Raw genomic sequence first — 24,339 nt, 5'->3', positions numbered from 1 at the left:
TTCAGATATTAACCGGAACAAACAGACAGACAGACAGTCAGACAAAAATTGTAAATAAATGTTACTTTGGTGTATGCACCGTAAATATATTCACATACGTATAGTAAAAAACAGTTTTTTCCATATTACAAACAGACACTCCAATTTTATTTATATGTATAGATGTTATATATTTAACTCGTGCATAATCAATACGAGTGACGTACACAAATATATTCTTTTGCCTCGGTTCAGTTGTTTAACAACTGTGGCTACTTCTGTCTTCTTCTGTTTCGGATAGAGTATACTATAGACAAATAAAGCGTGAACTAGGAAAGAACATGAACAACTGTTACTGTAACCGATGTTGATTGACAAGTCGTAATCAGTCAGCCACGCTTGACATAATAATAAATTATTTACTCGTCGTGCTATTCTACGTTAGACGAAAGAACAATATAGTAAAAATCCTGAAATAAATTATTGAATATGCTATATATTTAAATATATATATATTTTATTTATAATCGCTCATAAAATGTATGTGGATGATGCAGCTACTGTACTCAATAACTTTTGTATTAATTAACATTTACTTTTTTGACTGACTCGTGTAAGACATTGACTATTTGCCGTTTGAGTGTGTCTGTTGCATCATTTTAAATATTATATTGTAATTGAAATGATTTGTAAATCGATAGAAATGTAAATCTTGATATACAAGAGTGGAAATGAGTTTATTGCTACTTCTTCTCATTAGCTCAACTCTTTATGAAGTAGCGGTAGATTCAATAAGAAAAATATTTTTTTTGACATTCATAAGTGTCATTTCCTGACCTATAAAGTGATTTTGATTTGATTTGAATATTAATGAATACGGCTGTATTGGCTTGAACCCTTTGCCTGTCCTAAATAAATAAATAAATAATCCAAAAATGTTATGTTCAATAACATTAAAAAGATACAAAAGCGATTATGTTTTGCTTTTATGTCAATGCTATTTTGCAGTTATAAACCTATTTAAATATGATTTAAATCTGATTTTATTGTATTTTGGTTTGGTTTGGTCTAAATAAATACCAATGCTCTAAATAAACAAAACCAACAATCGATGTAAATTCTTCAAAATGTGTCCAATGTCAATAATTGTTAATTGTCAATGCTTAAAAGACATATTTTAATAATCAACCTGTTACTTTTGTGTTACAGTGATGCGCGCGCATCTTAAAATTTCATTCTCATATTTTTTTCATAACGCACCTAAAGATGTATAGCTTCAATAAAATATTTGAAATTCGACACATTGTATTATCAAAATTATAGTTTATTATATCAAACATGATTACCGTAAGTCTTAACAGAAACAAGAAACCCTATAGGACAGTTACAAACTAAGGCTATTAATAATTGTTATATATATATATGTTATAAATGTCTGTCGTGTACAACTATTGGTTCAGATAATTAATAGGATTAAAAATGGCGCCTCTTTGCCATGTGTGTGTATGTGTGTGTGTGTGTGTGTATACGATTTATTTGTTTACAATAAAACAAAATGTTTGACGTTATTTTTTACGATTGATATGTATCGAATGATGTGACAATAGACCGCGAAAGTTTATTTATTAGTTTATAAGTTTTCCAGCATAATGCTTTATGTGTATTTTTCTACTAATTGCAACCCGATTTAATTAAATGTATAATCAAAAAATACACAAATATTGTCACATAATGTACAGCACCAGACAATATCATAATTAAAATAACTTTTAACATTTTGAGTTATTCTTTTGTGGTTTAATAACTTCTGTTTAAATATCTACTCGTAGTAGTTATTGTTTTAGAAATAAGATCAAAGTCACGTTCCTTAGAGTTATCATGTTCCCTAGAGGCTATTTAGATAGGATTATTTCTTCGTTTTATCTAGAATTAGTAATTTTAGGAATACTGAAGAATGTTACAAAGTATACACTATATAGTACATAATAATAGGGCTTTGAGTAAGAATTATTTAGATTAAAATAAATACATCCTTGGTGCTAGATTTCCAAGTGAAAATTTTAGGTTTGATTTTGTTGGGGCATTGATGTTAACATACCTATTACGTTGACCCATTTCCATGAAATAGGTAAAAAAAGCAATTGTATGGTTTTATGTAACCACGATGAAAGTGAAACTTTGTTTCACATAATAACATATTAATATCAGCACAGCAACCGAAAGAAAAAACGAATGCTTTACTTTTATTATAAAAAATTAAATTTAATGTTATAAAAACTTTGTGGGGGGTTCGGACCCACTCTCCCTCTCGTAAGCAGAGCTTAAATCCGTCGCCTTAGACAGCACGGCTAAACTGACTTGAAAGCGTGTTGAAATTAATGATACAACTTTACTAGGGGTACTACTTACAAAGAACCAGGGCCTATTGTAATGTCATAATATGCTATAGATGGGCGGGAAATTTGAGTTTGAAAAATTCAAAATTAATTTGGGTGATTTTTCGTAATTTGTTTTGTTATGGAGGAGGAGGACAAACAAGAAACAAGAAAGCTTTACCGACCCTATAAAGCGTCGAATAAACGTACATATGAATTCGAAAACAGAACTTTTCTTGGGATGGGTATAAAATGTAAGACTCGCGTCAGTATACGTGGCCTTATTGAAAATTCGTAAGACAGTCGTTGAAATTATAGACGAAAGATTTATACTTCAAACTGATTGTTACAATGCTAGTACTTTTATACTGATAATAAAGCAATTCGTGAGAAATTGTTCCGTAAGCATACCAAAATATTCAGAAATAAACAACGTTAATGTTCAAGTTTTCAATTCTGCCGGCACTCCCAGATTACAATCCGTTTATGTTTTTGATTCTTTTATGATCTTAGTGTAAATGTTTCTGTTTGAAAACCAATTAATTATTAGTAGTAGTATTTATCACATGTATTTAAAATTTAAATCTCACACGTAATACATCTTAAAATTGCATCGTAATACGTAACACATTTACTTTATCTCAGCTATTTATTGTTATGTACAATGAAGTCAATGAAGAGTCAACCAATGAGTATTTATGTGATAACGGACATGTGAAACATAAGCACGTTCGTACTGATAAAACTTCACCTTACACTTGACACCTAGCTATCTATATTTCTATATCATGTTTCCAGTTACATCGCTAGATGTCAGATCATTTCTTGTCATCAGGAACTCTGTTTCATGTTGTTAATTTTTAAGTTATTTCATTTTTAGTTATAATGATGTTGATATTATAATGCTCCCATAATACCTTTAGTTATATAACAGTGTCTGTTTGGATTGATGTTTCTACTATAGGTACTCAATAAACTGTATAGTTTTATTTTTAAATCGCCTAGCCCAAATCCATTGGCTACTAAACTGCTTGAATAATCTCAAGGAATGAGAAGATTAAAAAGAAAGCAAGTCTCATTAGAATAAGACCTGGTCGAGGTGATGGCCTCCAAAATCGCTTAAACTAATTTCCACGGAACTGGTAGTTGTCGTTACCGTCCCATGGCAGTTATATAAATATATATATATTTTTTTAAAACATTATTTTAAATTACTTTTTGTACATGACGTTTGAGTATTTTTATGCAGCAGCATGTTGTAATTAAATTAATTTGTCAAATGATGAAGGTCTAAATATTGGCTGGAAAGAGTAGCAAAGAGTTTCTTGACACTCTTATAATTAAAGCTTCACACAATTTCTCATTACAGCTCAACAAATTTAGAAAGTTTCAGTGACTATTTCACTCTGGTGGGCTTCGTTCCCTAAATTACTCATAGATTCTATTGTAAGACTAATTTTTTTAGGACCATTTGGAGACTATACACTAGCAATGTCTGTCGTTGATATTTCAAACTCTCAATAAATTTATTCATTTTTATGAACCGAAACATGGAATTCAGCTATAAACAGGATTATCATAACACAGTCCACCTGACTTGCTTTTAATAAAAACTCACTGGATTAGACTTAATACGCGATAAGAAGTATATTTTAATCGGACCAATGATTCTAAATAAAAGACTTTTTAACCAATCATCAACGGACGAGCTCATTTGGTGGTCGAATTTTTATGTATACTTCAAGAAATTTAAAAAGTTACGCAGAACGTGTGATTGTGAATATCGATTAGCTTAGATTACAATTTTTTCGTAATCAAATCAATGTTATTAAAAATCAGAATATGTAACCCATGCAGACGAGAAAATGTTTCCTAAGATCTAAGAAATGCAGCGAAATTTCTTGTTTTTTTTTATGTTTTCAAATTGTATTACAATTTTTTTTATTTTTGTTAAAATCTTGGCGATTATTGATATATTCGCAAGTTTTAATATTGTTTATAAACTAACCTTTGTTTCTTAAATGTCTCCTAAAGTACGTCAAGTTGGATCAAGGTATACCCCAAGATCGCAAATACTTTTTTTACAATTTTCAATCGAATCGCCTAATGTAAATCTTGTTTCAATTCTGTTTTTATTTTTCCTAAAATAGATGTGGTAACATTGATTGTATCCTATTTATTCCGGCTAAGCTACAGGAATTCGATATACAGATATTGATCGATGTATTTTCGATTATCGAATATGAATTCGATGAATCATTGGTACCTATGAGGTGAGAGTCAATGGTTCTACCTATTGCGCCACACAGGCTTTTTAATTAGATTCTTTTATATTTGAAACAAACAAACTTAACTTAGACTTAGGACTTCAAAATGACTAAACCAACATTTTATTTTTACTAAATTGGTAAGTTTTTACTTAATAATATATAGTTTACAGACCCACAGTGCTATGAATTGTTCGAAATCTTAGAAGAAACAATTGAAACAGAGACAGCAAAACTGAACCACACGAACTAAAAGTGTTGATATCGTGCAGATGAAGTTACTTTGTGAATAGTTGAAGTGGTTGCGAAACATTTTGCTTGAGAACTTCTGCAACCTCGTCGGTATTCCCTTGTTATTGAATATTCATGTACCATTCGTTTCAACTTGTATTTTTGTTATTTCATATTTTATTCTTATTTGTTTGGAGTTTTTGTGAGATAGGTACGTTCCTGAAATAGTTATTTTAGAACTAGCTGTTGCTACATGAGTTTAACTTTGTGTTTTTTATTATTTTATTTCATTTAGTGATAAATATTTCAAAACACGCCACTGTAGTTACGCCCAATGATCAAGTTGCGAGCCGAGGATCTCTAAAACCTTTACGGCAAGCTGAAATCTTTAGTGGCAATTTTAATATATTAGGCTAATACCCGTAATTCCATCTGCATTGACTTGAAAACTGTGTCCACATTGATTAAAAATTATCCTTAGTAACCAAAGGAATTTTCTTCCATATTTGCACGAAGAACTGTAAGTCCAAGCTGTGCAATGAATTTCCTATGGTGTTTAAAGAGAGCATGGACGGTGATGATGACCCACCATTAGGTGCCCAGTTAACGCTTACTTGTTTTTTTTTATCTAATAAGAAAGAAACTCCATTACCGTCACTGTGTCTTTTGTCCCCGGTCGATAGTCGAGCCTAAGCTTTATAATCTATTTCGACACTATTGATTTTAGCTGAACTGATAGAGAATAGTAATCATATTATACATATTGTGATTATTAGTAGTTTTCTACGACATCAATTTGTTTTTGTATCACTCAGTCATTAGACCAATAACAGCAAAATGTATTACAAAGAGAAACATCTATCTACAATATAAATTAAACTTAAATGTCAACTCTCAATATGTTTGCGTTGTGAGTAAAATACAATGCGCTCTCATTCAACAAAAAAGTCGAAAGTAAAATAAAAATGTTGTATGTATACGAGTATGACTTGTGCCAAATAGGTCCCAGGTGCGATTGTTTCATTACCAGTAACATTCGAAGGTTTTTACGTGTTGGCGTTTTATTTATCGATATTGGTATGAAATATTAACTTGCGTTTTATTCATGAGTACCTCTGTTGTGTCACGAATAAATATTTCACAGGTTCATTAAAATAAAGGCGACATGCATTTTTCTCGTAAAACCTCGTTCAATTCAAAGGAGATTAAATTACAATTCATCCAAGCACACAAATATATGAGCAATAATATTGTAAATATGTCCAGGGTTGCGAGCTTAACGGATTATGAAAAATTGGTGGCCAGGCAATGTTACTGTAAGAACTAAAAAGGCTGTTAATGCTGTTAAAGCCAGAATTTACCAAAATCTTATGAAGTAACAAAAAGTTTATCGCGACAAGATTCCTGTTTTCTTTCGCGTAAGCTTGGTGCTTATTGTCGATATACTATACAGACATCAATCGCAACCTCGTTGGGTTCTGATTCTGATTTTTCCTGTAGATTTTTCTAAAATTTTAATTGTTTAAAGAGATTTTTTTTAGTACAATGCTCGCTGTGCTGATACCTACTATTAGACTATTTTTTTTATTAGATTAAAGTAGACTATGAAAAATATGCACTCCTACCTTGATTAGTTCTGTTTCTGAATTTCCCTATTGATTTACTGAACACAGTTCGAACATAGTGTCTTCGAGATCGATGTCAAATTATTAAGAAGGGAATATTAAGGTGAAGAAAGAATGATTTGTCAAAAAAAAATAGGCACGTGTGTGTAGGTAGGTAAGTCCACACACGTGCCTATTTTACGTACCCCTCAAAAATAATTCGTGGACCAAAATTTTTTTTATTACGACGATGGAACGAGACGAGCAGGATGTTCAGCTGATAGTACTTGATACGCCCTGCCCATTAAAATGCAGTGCTGCTCAAGATTCTTGAAAAACCCAAAAATTCTGAGTGGCACTGCAATTACGCTCGTCACCTTGAGACACTTATGTCTTAACACATCTTAATGTTAAGGCTCATTTGCCTAGTAACTAGCTACGGCACCCTTCAGACCGAAATACAATAATGCTTACACATTACTGCTTCACGGCAGATTTGCACCTTTGTGGTACCAATAATCTAGCTGGCATACTGCGCAAAAAAGCCTCCCACGGGTAAAACTTAAAATTGGGGACGTTTTGAAAAAGTACGAAGCACTCGGAACCAGCGAGCATGTATAAAAAGAGTAATGAATGTAGAAGAAGCGCGTGAGGTTTATATGATACAGTCTTCTCTGACGAGAAAAAGACGTGGGTGTGTTTGTGCATTATGGTGCTTTGGTCTTAGAGAAGATGGGTTTATTCAGTTAGTCTACCAATAAGTTTGAAGAACAAATGTGAATAGAAGTATTGGGAAAGGTAGGAAGACATTAAAAAATTAGATCAGGGATGTTCATAAAATTCGCCAGGTCAGAGTACCAAGAATAAGAGAGCTTACACGAAGATTGATTCGGTTTAATAGCGCCAGAGAAGTGCTAAATGTAAGTATAACATTAGTTTTTCTCTACAGTAGGTAGGCGCATTACGCCTATATCTATGGCATCACCATAGATAACAAATACATCATCTTCGATGAATATTCGTTAAAATACCCCATTATGTTAGCCCTTTCTAAGGTTATGTAGCGAGTGTCTAAGCGCATGACGTATTTTAAATTACGTTTTGATGATATTTATTTCAAAGCGAGTAAAAGGCAAGGACGACAATAATGATATAAAGCTTACTACAGTAAGAACTTCGGATCTGAACAAGAAGGATATCTTTCTGTTTGGTATAAAGCTATGATTTTATCTTTACAATTGAGAACTACTGCAATTTTCTGGTTCAAAAATTAATTTGAAATATCGCAACAGATTATATATTATCTTGTATTCTTATATATATTTTGTATTCGAAATGTTAATCTCTGTAAGGCTCTGTAATTGTTACCTCAAAACATAATATGTCATAATACTACTCCTAATAATAATTTTACCACATAGCCAATGGGTTTTCAAATTACGATAGAACAAATTAGTAGTTATTAACTTACTTTTTTTTATGATAATAAGGGACGAGACGAGCAGGACGTTTAGCTGATGGTAATTGATACGCCCTACCCATTACAATGCAGTGCCGCTCAGGATTCTTGAATAACTCAAAAATTCTGAGCGGCACTACATTTGCGCGCGTCACCTTGAGACATAAGATGTTAAGTCTCATTTGCCCAGTAATTTCACTAGCTACGGCGCCCTTCAGACCGAAAGACAGTAATGCTTACACATTACTACATCACGGCAGAAATAGGCGCCGTTGTGGTACCCATAATCTAGGTCGGCATCCTGTACAAAGGAGCCTCCCACTTATTGGCTGACAATTATAAAAGTGTTTAAAAGCATTCTGAAGTTATTAGTTTCTTGCCCATGGGGCATGGACAGGAGGTCTTTTTAAGATACATAGGGGCTTTTAAAGAACTTTCTTGTTCGTACAAGCAAACTATTGCCTTGCGCAATTATTGATACAAGGTGGCTCTAGAAAAATAGCCGGAACAATCAAAAGTTCAATAAAGATATTGCATTCCATTTTTAATGGCTGCCATATCATAACTCTATAAAACTGTGAGAAGGAAGTATATTACATAATAATACGTAAATAATAAAATAATATTTTTAAAACCTTTCCAAAAATATTTTTCTAGTGAATTAATAAATGCCTAATGAAGGCACAAAATTCAATAAGGTTATTGTTCTCCATTTTCTTATGGCAAAAATAACCATAATTTAATCTTTCTACAAAAAATAACAAAATTCTCCTTTTCGATAAAAAGCTTCCATTAAAAGAGTTTTAATTAAATAATGTTATTTGTTAAGTATTTGTTCGTCTCAGAATTTTTTGCTCGTGCCTCGGATTCTTTGGCAGTTTCTTACAAATAACTTTCTTATTGGATAAGAAAATATATTGGAAAGTCATGTAATGATTGATGTAGTGAAAGTAGCATCAATATTATTAAATATTGATATCTGTACTTTAGGATTTTAGTTAAGTGCTATATGTTTTGTATAATGCAGTTCATATTTTTGGATTTAGATTTCTAATTTAATTATATAACTGACGATTATTGATTATAATATCTGAAAACAGCTATTTTATTAAGCCAATGGAAACCAACTACTTATTAAAACAAACCATAGTGTTTTCGTTGATTATCGCGAGTGTGGCACATTTAAATCAAATACTTTTAAAAGGATTAAAACTCGACTCAACTCCTGCCAACCGGAGTCCCCTGAAAACGTGATCTGCAAAGGTCACGAAACGTCGATTTATTAAATACTAAAGAAAATGTAACTTTTACACAAAAACCTAATGTAACACAGTTACAATAACTCTCATTTTGTCGTTCTGAAAGTATTTAATTTAAATTTAAAAAACCGGTCAAGTGTGAGGTGTGCAGCGCACGCAAAGGGTTCCATATCATCGTATCATATGTTAAACTTTTTATGTTTATTTTGTTTTCATTTTCGTAAGGTATGGCCACTTTGAATTTTAGGTGTCTGTTAAGGCTGGATGCTGAAGTCTGGAAGGCTTTGTTGTAGATTGTACTGCAATTGTCTGCAGGCCGTAGGGCTCAGCTGGTCTGGTTCCAAAGGCCGCGTATGCATAATATACGAAATATCGTATGACTAAGACGGGAGAGAGTGAAGCAAAGAATGAAGACGCCTTCTCCAAGCGACACGCTGAATCGAGTGGCTTATCTAATCTCTAGAATACCCATAGTAACGTAAATCCATAGATCCGTGGTAAGACAAGTTTCATTATGATTTCATTACATATGACACAATAAATAAATACAATTTCATTGGTAACAGAACTCTACGGCCATTCTAGGTTGATAGCAGCTACGTTCATAAATACTATATTCGAGATAATTTATAAGTTGAATGACACACAATAACACCAATATAACTACGTCACAATGCGTGATATGTTCGTGATTCAGCAATAAGACTGCTGACGTACATATCTTTTGATTGGGCTTACGATTTTTACTAAATAATAATTTGATGAATGTATCTATACTTGTATTAAAGGCATAAAAAGGCATTTTTTTTTCTCAAAATTGATTCCATTAGAATTCTTTTTGATGTCATTTCTAATATACTAGATACTACTACCGCTTCGGAAACAAATGGCGCTCTGAGAGAGAAGAAGCGGCGCAAGAAACTCTCCCAGCATTCTTTTTTTGCGCTCTTTTCAATAAAAATATACAATATTGTACAGTCATTTCTATCGCTATAAAATATTCACAATCTAGTCCCAGGCTATCCGATCATTAAGATATTCACCTGTGGAGTAATAGGATTAACGACAGAGCCATTTTTTATAAAACATTTAAATTTATTTATAGATAATGCCTGAACAGTGGCTGGGACTTTTTTATAGAAGTGTATACATTTACCCTTGAAACTATTATGTATCTTATGAAGCTAACTAGAATAAGTTACAAGCAATCCCTTATTTTTAGTGTTATAATAATGAAAATCACTATTAAGAGCAAAAAGGTGACGATTTTTGTGAACGCATATTAAATTTTTATAAATGTACTGACAATGAACAGTTATAAAATATACTATAACGATTGTATGCGTTTATATAACAATAATCGTAACTAGAATTAGATTTATTAATAAGATTGTATAAAAGTACGCAATTATTTTTATACTTTTTAGTGCACATTATATCTATTGTTTTGGAATAGTGATACCGAAGTCAGCTGTTCAGTTATTTGTTAATTTTTTTTACATTTGGTTTTTGCATAAAAGTCACATTTTATTTTTATTCACTTAACCTAATGTTTTGGATCTTTGATGGTCACATATTAAGGGAGACAAAAAACATTCAATAAGTAATAGTTAAAATGTAACTTACACAAAATTGTTATTGTAAAAATACTGTTAATTAATCCTTTAATGAGTAATCTTAAATTAAATATTATCCCTTAAGGGCGGCAGATTTCGAGTGTTTGATAGTTGAATACAATCTCAAATGTGCACTATTAACTTTCCTGTAGATAAGTAAACATTAATCGCCACCAGTATTAAACTAATCTTAACTAAAACAGAAATCGTCATGAGTTTAAAGTTATATTGGCCTTAGACTCCGCTGGGATTAGAACATGTTGTGTGAAGATATTAACAAGACAGTCAAAGATAATTCAACTTGATCATATAATTGTTATATTAAAGTTAATTATTCAATTCATCTCCTATACTGTTTGAATAGGTGTAAAGGGAAAGATTTAGATTAAACACTGAAAGAGGGTATTGTTGAGTTTCCTAATGTCAAAATGTAATTGTTATAATTATTAAAACAATAGCCTGTGCTTAATTTTGGAAGATTCAAAACGTCGCCTTGGTGATTGTATTATTTTGCATTCGCAAATTATTATGTACTGAAACAATTCACATTGAAACAGAAAACTTCAAAAATATCTTCTTTGATAAATAGATAATTTTAATGAGCCCAATGAAAATTCAAATTAAATATTTGTTAAAAAATTTATTTACCCGATGTTTTGTTGTCTCTCCAGAACTACGTATTTTTTTATGAAAATAAGGGACAAGACAAGTAGGACGTTCAGCTGATGGTAATTGATACGGCCTGCCCATTACAATGCAGTGCCGCTCAGGATTCTTGTTTAACCCCAAAAATTCTGAATGGAACTACAACTGCGCTTGTCACCTCGGGACATAAGATGTTAAGTTGAGACTTAACTTGCCCAGTAATTTATCTAGCTATGGCACCCTTCAGATCGAAACACAGTATTGCTTACAAATTACTGCTTCACGGCAGAAATAGGCGTCGTTGTAGTACCCATAATCCAGCCGGCATCCTGTGCAAAGGAGCCTCTCACTGGTATAAAGGAATAGTTTAAATATTACTGAAGAAATCAACATTTTGAGAGACAATTACAATATTATGCATTTCAGACTTATAACAGTTCCCCATGTAATAAGCGAGTAGAAATTCATCCACATGATATTCAGAATCGAATGACACCTCATATGTATTCGTTACTGCTGAAAAAAGTAATTAGAAATCTATATCGTCGACTCTTCCTTTAAACAATTAATTAATTCAATTAAACGTCACAATTATGATTCGTATCTGACTTAAGACGTTACCAGCCCAAACCCAACTCAACTGATTGACCGCAACCTACGTTATATTTTAAGTGGGATATCCCCTCACATTGAAGACATATTCAATGTTATTACGAGGAAATGACACCCGAGATCTTATCGTAAAATCATTTTACTGAACTACCTGTATGGGGGTTCCTTTATCTGTGTTGTATTGTGCGGTATCCCATCAAAGTAATTAACCTAGAAACGTGCCCATAATTTACACCGCTACGACCTTTAGTTGACCGAATACATTATATTTTATTCGTTTATATTAACATCAGTGAACAAATAATTTTAATGAACGTACTTTCATAAACAGTAACATATGAATATATTAGAATAAGGATATTATACTTATAATCTATGCTTATAACTAAGAGTAACCAGTACCCCTTTTTCAATCTATAGTAAAGAATACGGAAATGCGGCCAAATTATGTTAAATAGCCAAATTAAACATAGATGTTTTTGATTCGAGATAAGGAATTTTCATTTAATGTATTCAAGCTTTGGGACCCTGTAGGATTACAATAAGATTTAACTGTAATTTAATTAAGACTTTCGGTTAAAAATTATTGTAATCTGTTTGGATTGCCTAAATAAATAAATCTAGCCTACCTTCCAAGTAAAGGTATTTGAGGAGAAATATAAAATTATTCAGAAAGGTAAACCAGAAACTTCAGATTTATTTTCTATTTTCTGCGTAGCCTCGAGTGTTTCAATAGTTTGAATACAAAACAAACTAAAATGAAAGTGTGTATTATAAAGAATGTAGGAAGAAAAGTTAATTGTTTAGAAATTACAATCAAAATATATAAATTCCAAACGTGTGATCATAATTTTTGATGTATATAACTTTGCAGCAAGCAAGATTTCTACTATGAGTTGTTGTATGTCATGACTGTTATATTAATTACTCTGCTTTTGTGTGATTTTCGAAGTCAACCCATTTTGATCTCGTTTACCAGTGTAATATAAGTTTAGCTGCTTTATGTTTTTTTACTGAGACTTACGGTATTTTAAAACACAATTGTCGTTATTTGAAATATTGCGGGACTAGTTTAGGTTGGTGTTCTTAGGTTTGGGTACAGGTGATTTAGAATAAAACACAGAAATGATGCTGGGCATTTGCCTACTCAGTAAAATAATTGTTGTTCAGTGAGTAGCACTGCACCCGGGGATGACCGCTCCCGACCAATGACCGACTGGAAGTGGCGTTCCCGTTGTTCTGTGAATTCCGCGTGCGTGCGTTGTGATTGCATAAGGCGTCCCAACTGCAACTCTTGTGGATAAAGCAAGGATTTGTGGCTGCCTCAGAGGTACACACACAGAGGTAGACACTTATTCTCGAAGGCTTTCCTCGTAGATTTATAAAAGTTTTTCGTCAGGCTGTTTTTGTCATTGTAATTATTGAATAGAGGTACTTGCCCTTTATTCTGATTGATTATCCTCACACTGTGAGTCAAGTGTGGTTTTCGTGCTTACCTTCTCGTAAGGTTGATGTAATGGATTTGGTTGGTTATGTAACAGGATCTCGGTGAGTAGGTGATCCGTTTTCCGCCGATACGGTCAACTGTGTGAGGCAGCCGACGGATTGTAAATTGGCGCACCACACGGACATTGCAATGACGGCTAGAGCTTTCACTAACTGCATCATGAGACTAAAAGTCCGATTTTCGGCTATGTTGCCCTCGTTGAATAGATGCCGTCACTGCAGTCAACCACGATGACTGTCAAGCTCGCAGAGAACGTGAGTGCCATGGACACAAACACGCTCCTCAACAAAACAATCTTGTCTTCCTCCTGCAACAGTAATAAAACAACACGATGCACGGAAACGCCCTTTAAGTTATTAAATTTCATATGAGCACTATGCTCCTCTATCGTAACTAAATTAAAATTTCTCGCCTTACACGTTGCTGTGACAAACCACCAGAATATACCAAAGTATGAGCGTCTATCCGCACACCACGTAAATAAGCATGTACAGGTGCCACTCTTCAAGAGCAGATGCCGCGGTGGCAAGTCATACCAATTGTGAACTTGAATCCTTTATCCCACTTCTGATGACGAAGAAAGAGCCTTTGTATTGTTTTTAAAGGTGCGACGTCATCACTATTGTCAAGTAGGCTGGTGATCACATCATAATTGCTTTATCGAAAGAAAACTGCACGAGAATTTGATCACCTTCGTGTATTCCAAATGCGGCGTAACGACGTCCCAGAGAGGTCCGCACCGTACGACAGCTCGAGACCATATTAGGTACTCGTATCAGCGCAGGTGCACGTGTTTTCGATTAATGCTTTATAACAATAATTTTACATCATAATGTAATCAAAATATGATGATTTATGATTTAATTTTAGAGTAAAATTATTAATCTCATTATTCTTGTTTTTATAATATCGTACAATATATGTAACTCTTACGGGCTTTGCGCCGCAAAACTGAATAGCTCGCAGATTTCACATTTTTGCCTACTTCATGACTCTTATCGTTATATTTTACATAATTCACACTATATCTTTATAAATTACAGCCTATGTGCTATTCTGATGGGTAAGCTATATTGTGGTACAGTTTCATTAAAAAATATTCAGTAGTTTTTGCGTGAAGATATAACAAACATACACACAAACAAACTTTCGCATTTATAATATCAGTAGGATATAGAATTCTTATAATGTTTCTGAAGTCAGTATAAAAGTAATATGCTTCAGAATACAAGGTGGTGCTTTTATGAAACATTCTTCCCGGCATAAAATTAATATATTAATTATAATTTAAATAAGATGGTGGATAGGTGCACAGGTACTAATTCCTTACGGACAGATTGTTGCCTATATTGCTTACATACGCTGGAAAAAGGTTAAAGATCTCAGAGAAAAATTATCACAATATGTTTTTAACCGACTTCAAAAAGGAGGAGGTTATCAATTCGATCGGTATTTTTTTTAATGTATGTACACCGATTACTCTGAGATTTATGATCCGTGATATTGATGCTAATTTTTCTTTAGTTCGATGCAGAATAGATGCCATTTCGTCCCATAAAAATAATATATAGTTTGGCCCAGTACTTTTCATTTTATGAAAATTTTTGTTTACCTCGATGATATCATTGTTTTTTGTGTACGGCTTTTTTAGGAGTTTTCATTCAGGTTGATTATTTATTATAATTATTAACTTATTAGGCACCGACGTAAAACCTATCAATAGGTAGCACATATAAATATTAGCATTTTATTAATATTAAAGGTAAACGGTGTATTAAATTAAATTTTTAGTTATTTGATACTTTTCAGTTTTTGAAGTCGGTTTTTTTTAAACTAAAATCAATTAAGTTTTAAAATTACTTACTTGCCTATGAAACATAATAGTTTAATTTTATTTATTTGTTTTTTGGAGAATCTACAGCTGAACTCTTTACAACAGATACAGGATAAAGTAACAAGAAGCCATTTACAGATTCCCACGAGTAGCAAGTTAATACATAACAACAACAATGTGAACATTTACGTACACGAATCAAATTTTTAACTGGTGTTAAGAGAATTATACAATAGTTTGTTTGATTGATCTAATTTCCAGCTCGACCGCCAAATTGACCGAAGAACTCATTTTGTAACTGTCGCTTAATAGAGTCGGAGCTGCTATAGATTTACTCCCTTATTCATAATGGTCCGCTAACTTTAAACAGCCGCTAAGGAGTGTTTTTTCTCATTCTGACTTAGGTCAATAGAAGAAGACAGAGTGATAATTAGCAATGCTTTAAGTTAGCAGACTATTATGAATAAGGGGGTAAGTCAAGATCGAGTTGTTTTGATAATTTTGATTTGGGGTGAGTCAGATATTGTGAAAGAGTTGCCATAGTTACAAATACTGAAATACACGACATTTGTGCAATGTACCTCGTCCACTGTTCCGACTCATAATAAACCGCATTGTTCATAAATTTTTAATAATTTTAAAAAAGGTCCCAATTTGGCTAATAATGTTTTCACTTCAAAAAACATTTCACTTAACTATAAAATAATGAACAAAACCCAGAACATGAAATACTAATTTACTTAAACTTTCTCGTTTTTATATTATTAATATTACAGTTTGCTTAAGCCCGCTTATGTTGAATAAAGTAGCAAATTAAAAACTAAAATACACAAAGGACAGAGAAAGAACCAGGCTCGAGGCAGGGTAACATTGTTTAGATATTTTAAACAAGAGTTAGTTAAGTACCGCTCTTCATTTAATATTTTTCTACTCACTTTAATAAACTTTAAATAACTTTATCTACAGATCATATTACATCATTGTTTTGCGGTTCAATATTCAGAGTTACGGAACATAACAGATGTTAACAAGTACCCTGTAAGTAAACTGACAAAACTGGCGGCGGTGTATCTGCATACGTGCATAATGACCTACAGCACGGTTTAGTTAACTCAATTTATGAAAATGGGAATAATTATCTTTAGATAAACCTAAAAAAATATTCACTTGATATAGCAGTTATTTATTATCCTGGTGATACTAATTTTTTAGACGTTTTTGGATTCCTTCGAAACACAAATTGAAAATCGGAAGAAGGCTATATTATTTGGTGATTTCAACGTAAATCTATTAAAAACTGATAGCAAAAATAAATTATATAAGTCTGTTATACGTGAGTCTGGATAAATACTTTTAAGTAATTTACAAGAAAGATACTGCACCAGAGAAACAGCCACTTCCAAATCAACCATAGATCATATTAGTACCAACCTAACGAATGAAAACTTCCACATGATAAATATAGACTCTTCCATGGCTGACCATAAACAGATCATACTACAATTGAAAAAATTTAAAACAGCACCTAAACAGAATTTAAATACGAGGCTATAGAATATAGCCACTTACAAAATTTAGTTAAAACTACCATCGATGAACTACCGGCAAACTATAGCGATTTAGAAGAGTTTATTAAAGACAGTATTAAGAAAAGTAAAATAATGAAAAGTAAAATACTTAACTTACCACAAAAAGATTGGATTAATAAAGATATAATAGACTCAATTAATCAAAGGAATAAATCATGGAAAGACTTGAAACAAGACTCAGAAAATGAGGATCTACGGAAAGCCTTTAAAAGTAATAAGGAAAATACAGAAAGAAAAATTAAAGCTACAAAAGAATCGTATTACCGTAAAGAGTTCCAAAAATATACAGGGGTTCCAAAAAAGACGTGGACTCTTATAAATACCCTTGCATCTAACAAATTTAAAACCTTCGATTTTTCTCATCAAATTATATCTGAAGCTGGTCCCATCACAGAACTGCCAGAAATTTGTACGAAATTCAATGATTTCTTCTCTACAATTGGCCCTTTACTTGCACACCAAATACCAAACAAATATCACAACAATATCACACATACAGTACCACATATTCAAACACAATGTAGTCTATCTGAACTAGTACCATGTAATGAAACTGAAATATCTAATATTATCAACAATCTTGATCCTAATTGCAGTATAGACAAAAAAATACATTCAGAAATAACATTTATAAAAAAGAAACAAACACAAAATAGACGCAATAATGATTACTTCATTCTACCAAAACCAAGGACCAATTATGGACTGAAAACAATTTCATATGAAGGTGCTAAAGTGTACAATGGGCTATCTTCGGATATCAAAGATGCAGGCACTTTTAATTTATTCAAGCTTCGTTTAGCGAAATGTATTGCAGATGATACTTCCTTTTTCTAGTGCACACACTTATATTTAGTTTTATACCTATGTTTATCATAAGGACGATTCATAGATTATTATTTATAAATATTGTTCTCATGTAAGTGACAGTTTGTAATGTTTTTAATGAGAATAAATGATCTTTAAACCAAACCCACGAACAAGAGTGTAAAAAAACTAATGAATTATTTCACAAGTAATAATATTATGAATACATTTCATAAAACAATCCAATATATGATTCCTGCGCGTTTATAATGGCATAATTCGCCATCATAATTATGTCAGTTTCATTTCATCCTAAGAATTACATGATTTTAATGTATCATTTGCAAATTAACGCCGATGTAATGTAGACCTTAATGTGATTTGATCCCCAATCCCCCATCCTGTTTCAAATTTACAGATTCTTGCGTAATTCTACATATCTCTTGCTGTTAGGAAACGAATGACAACAGGCCAGGCTTATAACTAGCTATGTTTTCTACGTGACTCGCGATACATTAATCACTTTATTTTAGTATGCGTGCATTGCTGAAATGAGAGGCTAACAGTGCGCCGCTAAAACTTTCGACTAGTTCACAGCTGTCACAGTACATCTAGATGTATAAATTATATCTAAGATTTAATATATAAAATACAACAAGTGTGAATAACAGAAGATGTAGGGATATCTTACTCTTGATGCGGTGTTACCTGAAATTAGCGGGTTACGTTGTTGTTTTCAGGCTTGTTCGAGACGGAAGGCGTCCGGATACAGGGGACGGCGTGTGACTATCAGTTTAGCCGGTCCGGAAACCGACCGGCACATGGCCGGCTCTACAGTCCAAGATACCCGTCCAACTATCCCAATAATGTGCGGTGCTCCTATCATTTTCACGCCAGGTATATCTTGTAATAGCTTTCAAATAGAACTTGAATTATATATAACTGTTGTCAGTTCGTTTTGATATTACGTTAACGAAGCATATCCTATCGGCCTTAGAAATAAACTTGTTATAAATTTTTACCTGAGAATAAAGCAAGAATATCGTAGGTATGTATATCGAATATCTCTGACAAAACTGTCAATGATAATTTTACTTGTAAGTTTTCCGAATTTCCTTGCAAATAAACGTGGAAAACTTTATACATCCGAATAAACCAAATGTCCATTGGTAAAACATTTTGCATATTATTCTTGGTTTTCTCTTAAGCAAAACTTTATACCAAATTTATTTATAAGGCCGTATAAGTCAATACAGCTAATCAGCTATGTGTGTGTCAAATATTGTTAAGATCCATTCAGTCGTTTTGGCGTGTTAATAAATTAATGATCCAAAATATACAACTTTTCAAATTTAGTGTGTTAGTATCGATGGAATATCTATCAAATATCTAATTATATTTGGCTATTTCTCCAAATTTTTGTTTATGTGTTGTGTGAAAGACAAATTTAACAAAATTAATATAAAAAAACAAAAGACAATATATTTAAATTTCAGATAGAATACATAAATATCTCAGCAGAGGCTACATTTAAGGAAATAAAACTATTTAAATTAATAATTAAAAAATTTCAAGAAATTATTCCATGGAAGAAAGTCCAATAAAACAAAATAAATATCGTAAAAGAGTTTATTTATATATAATATAATAAGTTCTTTGTTAGGTAAATTCAAAGCACTTCTGGATCCTACAATCTATTATTATAATTTAATTTTCTTTCATTTTCAGGCCAAAAGACCGCGTCAAATTAGTCTTTGAAGAAATCTCTTTACAGAAAGGCGATGTAAGGTGAGTAAAAAACGATCCTAATTGCTTTAAATGTTTAGCTTGCTCCGAGGTAATTGCTATTTGCCGAGAAAAAATCTAAGATAAAAGGTATTATAAATTATGTTACATCTTCTGTCAAGAAAAAAAAATCCTTTGTAATTTCCGCTCCTATTATTCGTAGGTACTTGAGAGTATTAATTATTGATTTTTCAGCAATTTTATTCTACCAGTATAGGTATAACATAGGTACAAACTTCTTGACAAATATTTTATTTATAGGTCAAAGTACTTATCTTTTATAATTTAAAAAAATATTGAATATTCAAAACACTTTTAACTTTGAACTCGATTCATATACTTAGTGATGTTCTGCATCCATCCTACCTTACAAACTAATTTATGTTTTATGTTACAAGCAGATTTAAAAAAGTGAGTTTGTTTTATGTTCTTCTCACGAGGTACTTTTTTCGAACATATGGTGGAGTCAGCAATTTAAATTTATAAAGACGTTTTAAAAGTATTTATTTTGACTTTGACTTTGACTTTGCTAAATGGGAGGCCTAACTCTCATCTTATTCTTGAAGAAGAATAAGAAGAGAGTTAGTTGTAAAAATAAACAGATTACTAAAGCTGTTTAGGATTATTTTGGTAGTTGAATTTTTTAAAGATATCAAACTTCCTTTTGCAACAATTCATTTGCTGTGCAAGCTGTTAACCTCTTCTCTCTTCTCTCTTCTTCTTCGAATTCTCTTCCCTCTGAAATCAGAAAGGCTCAAACTCTCCAATTTTTCAAAACAATGCTCCATAATTATTATTTATTACTGTGACAAATTCAATACTAGTCCTTTTCTTGGAATTATTTACTGTATGTTTAAATTATATGCATATCGATAACACCGCCTTCTGTTATCTTTTCAACTATAACTGATTCATTACAGGTTGCCTGGTAGATATCGCTCTTAAGCGATAAGGCCGCCTATTGCTTTTGTAGTCTAGATTTTTGTTATGTTTCATTATTTTGTGGTGTGCAATAAAGATATATTTCATTTCATTTCAACTTAATAATTTAATTTTTAACCTCATTTCGTATATGATTTCCCTTTCGTCATCGCATAATTTATTATCTTTTTATTGTCTTTAGACATTAATGAAGATGTGGTGTTTCTCTACGGTGCTGTTTTAACTGATTTTATGAAATATTGTTATAACAGTGTTATTTTTGTGTATAATTTACATGTTTTTTCTAGAAAATAATTTTGAAAATACGATTGGAATACGTATAGCATGAATCAGTAAAATGTGTTAATTATAAGGTAGGGTACAGTATACTGTACTGTACAATAATCACTATAATGATTATTCAAAGTATCATCAAAATTAACAAGAATTAAACTAAATTTGTAGCTGCGTTTGCCTCGAGAGTAATTATATAAAAATATATGGGTTGCACTCCGGGAGTGCCGGCAGAAGTGAAAACTTGAACATAAATGTTGTTTATTTTTGGAATGGTTAGGGAATAATTTGGGACGGTTTGTTTTATTAATCAGTATAAAAGTACTAACATTTGTGGTTAAATACAATATTCATTTATTGCACTTCAGAACTATTACAATTATTTACATTAAAAATTTTATCTCTCTGAAAAAATAACTTTCATCCATAATTTCAACGACTGTCTTACGAATTTTCGAACAGGTCACGTGTCCTGACGCGAGTATAACATGTTATACCCATCCCAAGAAAAGTGCTCAACGCCGCTAAAGAAGTTTTCATTTCAATATTTCATACTGTCTTAAATCATATACATTTTTTACATGATTAGATTCAATTCCCAAATACACAACTGGTTTTAAAAAAATATCATATATTAATTTGAATAATACTGAATTCAGACTGAATATTGACTATACTCAGCCTGAATAATATTCAGTTTGAATTCAATATTACAAGCGAGCGAACATCATGTTTTAATTTGATTTCTTCAATATAACCTCAATGATAAATCACAATCAGCATGATGTGTAAGTGAATTATGAACACACATAGTTTCAGTAATAAGCTGATGCCGTATCGCTTAATTAACTTCATTATGCATGGACGCACCTGCACGGAACATCATTTTATCAAAATAACCGTATACTCATTAAAATAAAACACATTTTAAAGGCTTAGAACGCTTGTAATTGTAACTCTGTTTTTACATTAGATTTTGCGTAAAACTCCCCCTGAAATGTAATTTCTAAGATCACGAAACATCGGGTTAACTAAAATAATAATTTAAATATAATCTTTACGCAAAATCCAATATAAAACACAGTTACAATTACACATGAATTAATCCTTTAAAAATGTGTTTAATTTAAATGTGTAACACTCGCGTTATATAATATTATAATTTTCAAATAATATAAACACTTCAAAATTGAGATGCTTTATGTATCTCCGAATCGTTTCAACTAATGGACCTTCAAGTGTAAAACAATTAACTTAACTGCCAGCATTGGCAATGCAACTCTTGACCTCTGTCATCATCAGGTAAAACACTTGCCCGTTTGCCCTTCTGATGATAAAAAAAATCTGTTTAGGTTTATGCCTTGTGGTGCGATAAAATAATTATGTCTGTGTTGTGTATATGTTATTTAATTTAATTATAGACGTGTTTCATATATAGTAATTTTTTTTCCATATAAACTTCAGCGATGTTGAAATTTACCATCGTTCGTGTGCGCAAATCTAGATATTATAATATATACTATTCTTTTTGGGACTTTTCTTAAGATGATTTTTCTTATGATGGGAACCATAATATAGAATATTAACTTTACGTGCGTATACGGTTATCTTAAGTCAAACCGAAGATTCGAAGCCTATGTAATTCTTAGTTAATCTGGCTCTCACATACAAAATTAATATCTGTGGTAGATCCAGAGTAATACGTGTTCAAATACAAATAGAAATATATTTATTTCAAACATACTAACGTATAGATACACATCTTGATAAAACCAAGACACTAAAATACGAGACACAGAACTTATTCAATAACATTTGTATTGAATTCCGAAGTTATCCGTCTCAATTAAGTTGGTCTCCGTCGCCGCTATTAGATTTGCGAGTGCCACATTGTTTCTAGAACATTGTTATCTGTCACCGCAACTACATTTATTGAATTCCTTTCAAAATTTTAATATAGTTTATTTTGAACATGCGTCTTAAATTTTTTAAGAAAGTTCTTTTACGCAGTCTACAGTAGAGTGAATTGGCAGAAAATATTATGTCGTTACGAAAAAACTTAAAGCTTAAACACATGGTCGGATTTGGTACGGCCGGCCGAACCATCAGACGGTTCGGTGGTCGCACCAATCGGTCCGCCGTACCATTGAATATAGTCCGGTACCGGACCGCGTCCGATAGTTTGGCCGGACCAAATCTGAAAATATGTGTAGGCTATTGTTCCGCTACTCGAGGCGTTGAGTCCTGTCCGGAATATTTTGGATTCTATCGTCAAGCACTGGCCGTAACTACTTCACATATTTCAACCCATATGTTTGTTTCGATGTAGCTCAAGTGGTCTTGCAATTTGCAGTGCACTATTCCTCGGAACTGTTGGGGAAATTGTTGTTTTTTTATTGGAACAAATATTTTTTACGTTGCTTACGATAGATTGAACTGAACTGAACGTTTAGTTTTATTCGCCATATTTTATTGTCGTCAATCGCTGATGATTATTTACATGTCTTTATTTTGGGGTACATATATTTATTTTTGGTGAAAATAGGCAAACTTACTATCGCTTTGAGATTATGTACATAAATTGGAATACATGATGTTTTAAATATGGTTTTCTTAATTTGGGATCATTTTATGAAATCAGATTAGACATTATTGCAACGACATAGATTCCTAAGGTTCTTGAGGAGACAGAGAGCGAAAATTGATTATAACATATCTATTTAAAACTTCGGTCGTGCGTTGAAGTTGACACATGTAACTTACATTTTCTTAAATCTTATAACTTATTTTTATTGTAATGTTTATTTCCCTATAATATCAAATTTAAATATTTGATTTTATTCAATATTTGGTTTCTAATATTTAAGATATATTTATCCTCAAAACTTTAATACAACATTATTCTATTTTAGAAATAATATATTTCACATGTTCATATAAAGGAGAACATAAAATTGTAGATTTTATTCAATTGATTTGATTAACAAAGTTAGTAAATTAATTAAAATTTCAACAAAATGATTTTCAAGAAGAAATTAATAATTACTTTAATAAAGTAAGTACTTTTATTCATAAATCTCACTAGACGTCGCTCGTAAATTTATTAGATATTCATATATGAATAGAAATTATTCAATAGTTAGCGAAATCATCTATCAACATAGAAAATAATCAACTACATTATAGCTACTATTGTAATAATCACATTATTCGTACAATTAAATATATTAAACAATATATCAGCTAGATAGGGCGCCGTGACCGCATCGCCCGCGCCATCGCTCACGGCTCACTGATGTTTAGTTCGCAATTGACGGACCTAAATTTAGCATAAATTCATTACCGCCCTATTTGCAAATTAAGCCGGCATATTGTTTCTAGATATTTAATACTATTTCCAGCTGCTTCAGTCAGTCAGTTAGTACCTTATAATGGAATTAATTATCCCTCTATTATTATTTAGCGAATTTTGTAATCTTAAAACCAATAGATAATTAATATTGGTGTAGTAGCTCAGTGTATAACTTTAGATCGTCTGCGTAAAGGAGACACTGT

At 31.9% G+C, this 24,339-nt stretch overlaps 1 protein-coding gene across 1 annotated transcript in view; it reads left to right on the top strand.

Moving 5' to 3' along the window:
• Positions 1–24,339, top strand: part of LOC126965630 (suppressor of lurcher protein 1) — a 353,858-nt gene that overhangs the window by 213,449 nt on the left and 116,070 nt on the right. Inside the window, exons 6-7 of the mRNA XM_050809301.1 lie at positions 18,525–18,681; positions 19,513–19,572. Coding sequence (XP_050665258.1) covers positions 18,525–18,681; positions 19,513–19,572 — 217 coding nt within the window. The remainder of the gene's footprint in view (positions 1–18,524; positions 18,682–19,512; positions 19,573–24,339) is intronic.

Source organism: Leptidea sinapis, chromosome 8, assembly GCF_905404315.1.
Source record: "Leptidea sinapis chromosome 8, ilLepSina1.1, whole genome shotgun sequence".
In the NCBI taxonomy this organism is placed as follows: Eukaryota; Metazoa; Arthropoda; class Insecta; order Lepidoptera; family Pieridae; genus Leptidea; species Leptidea sinapis.
This window is presented reverse-complemented; position numbering and strand designations above follow the sequence as displayed.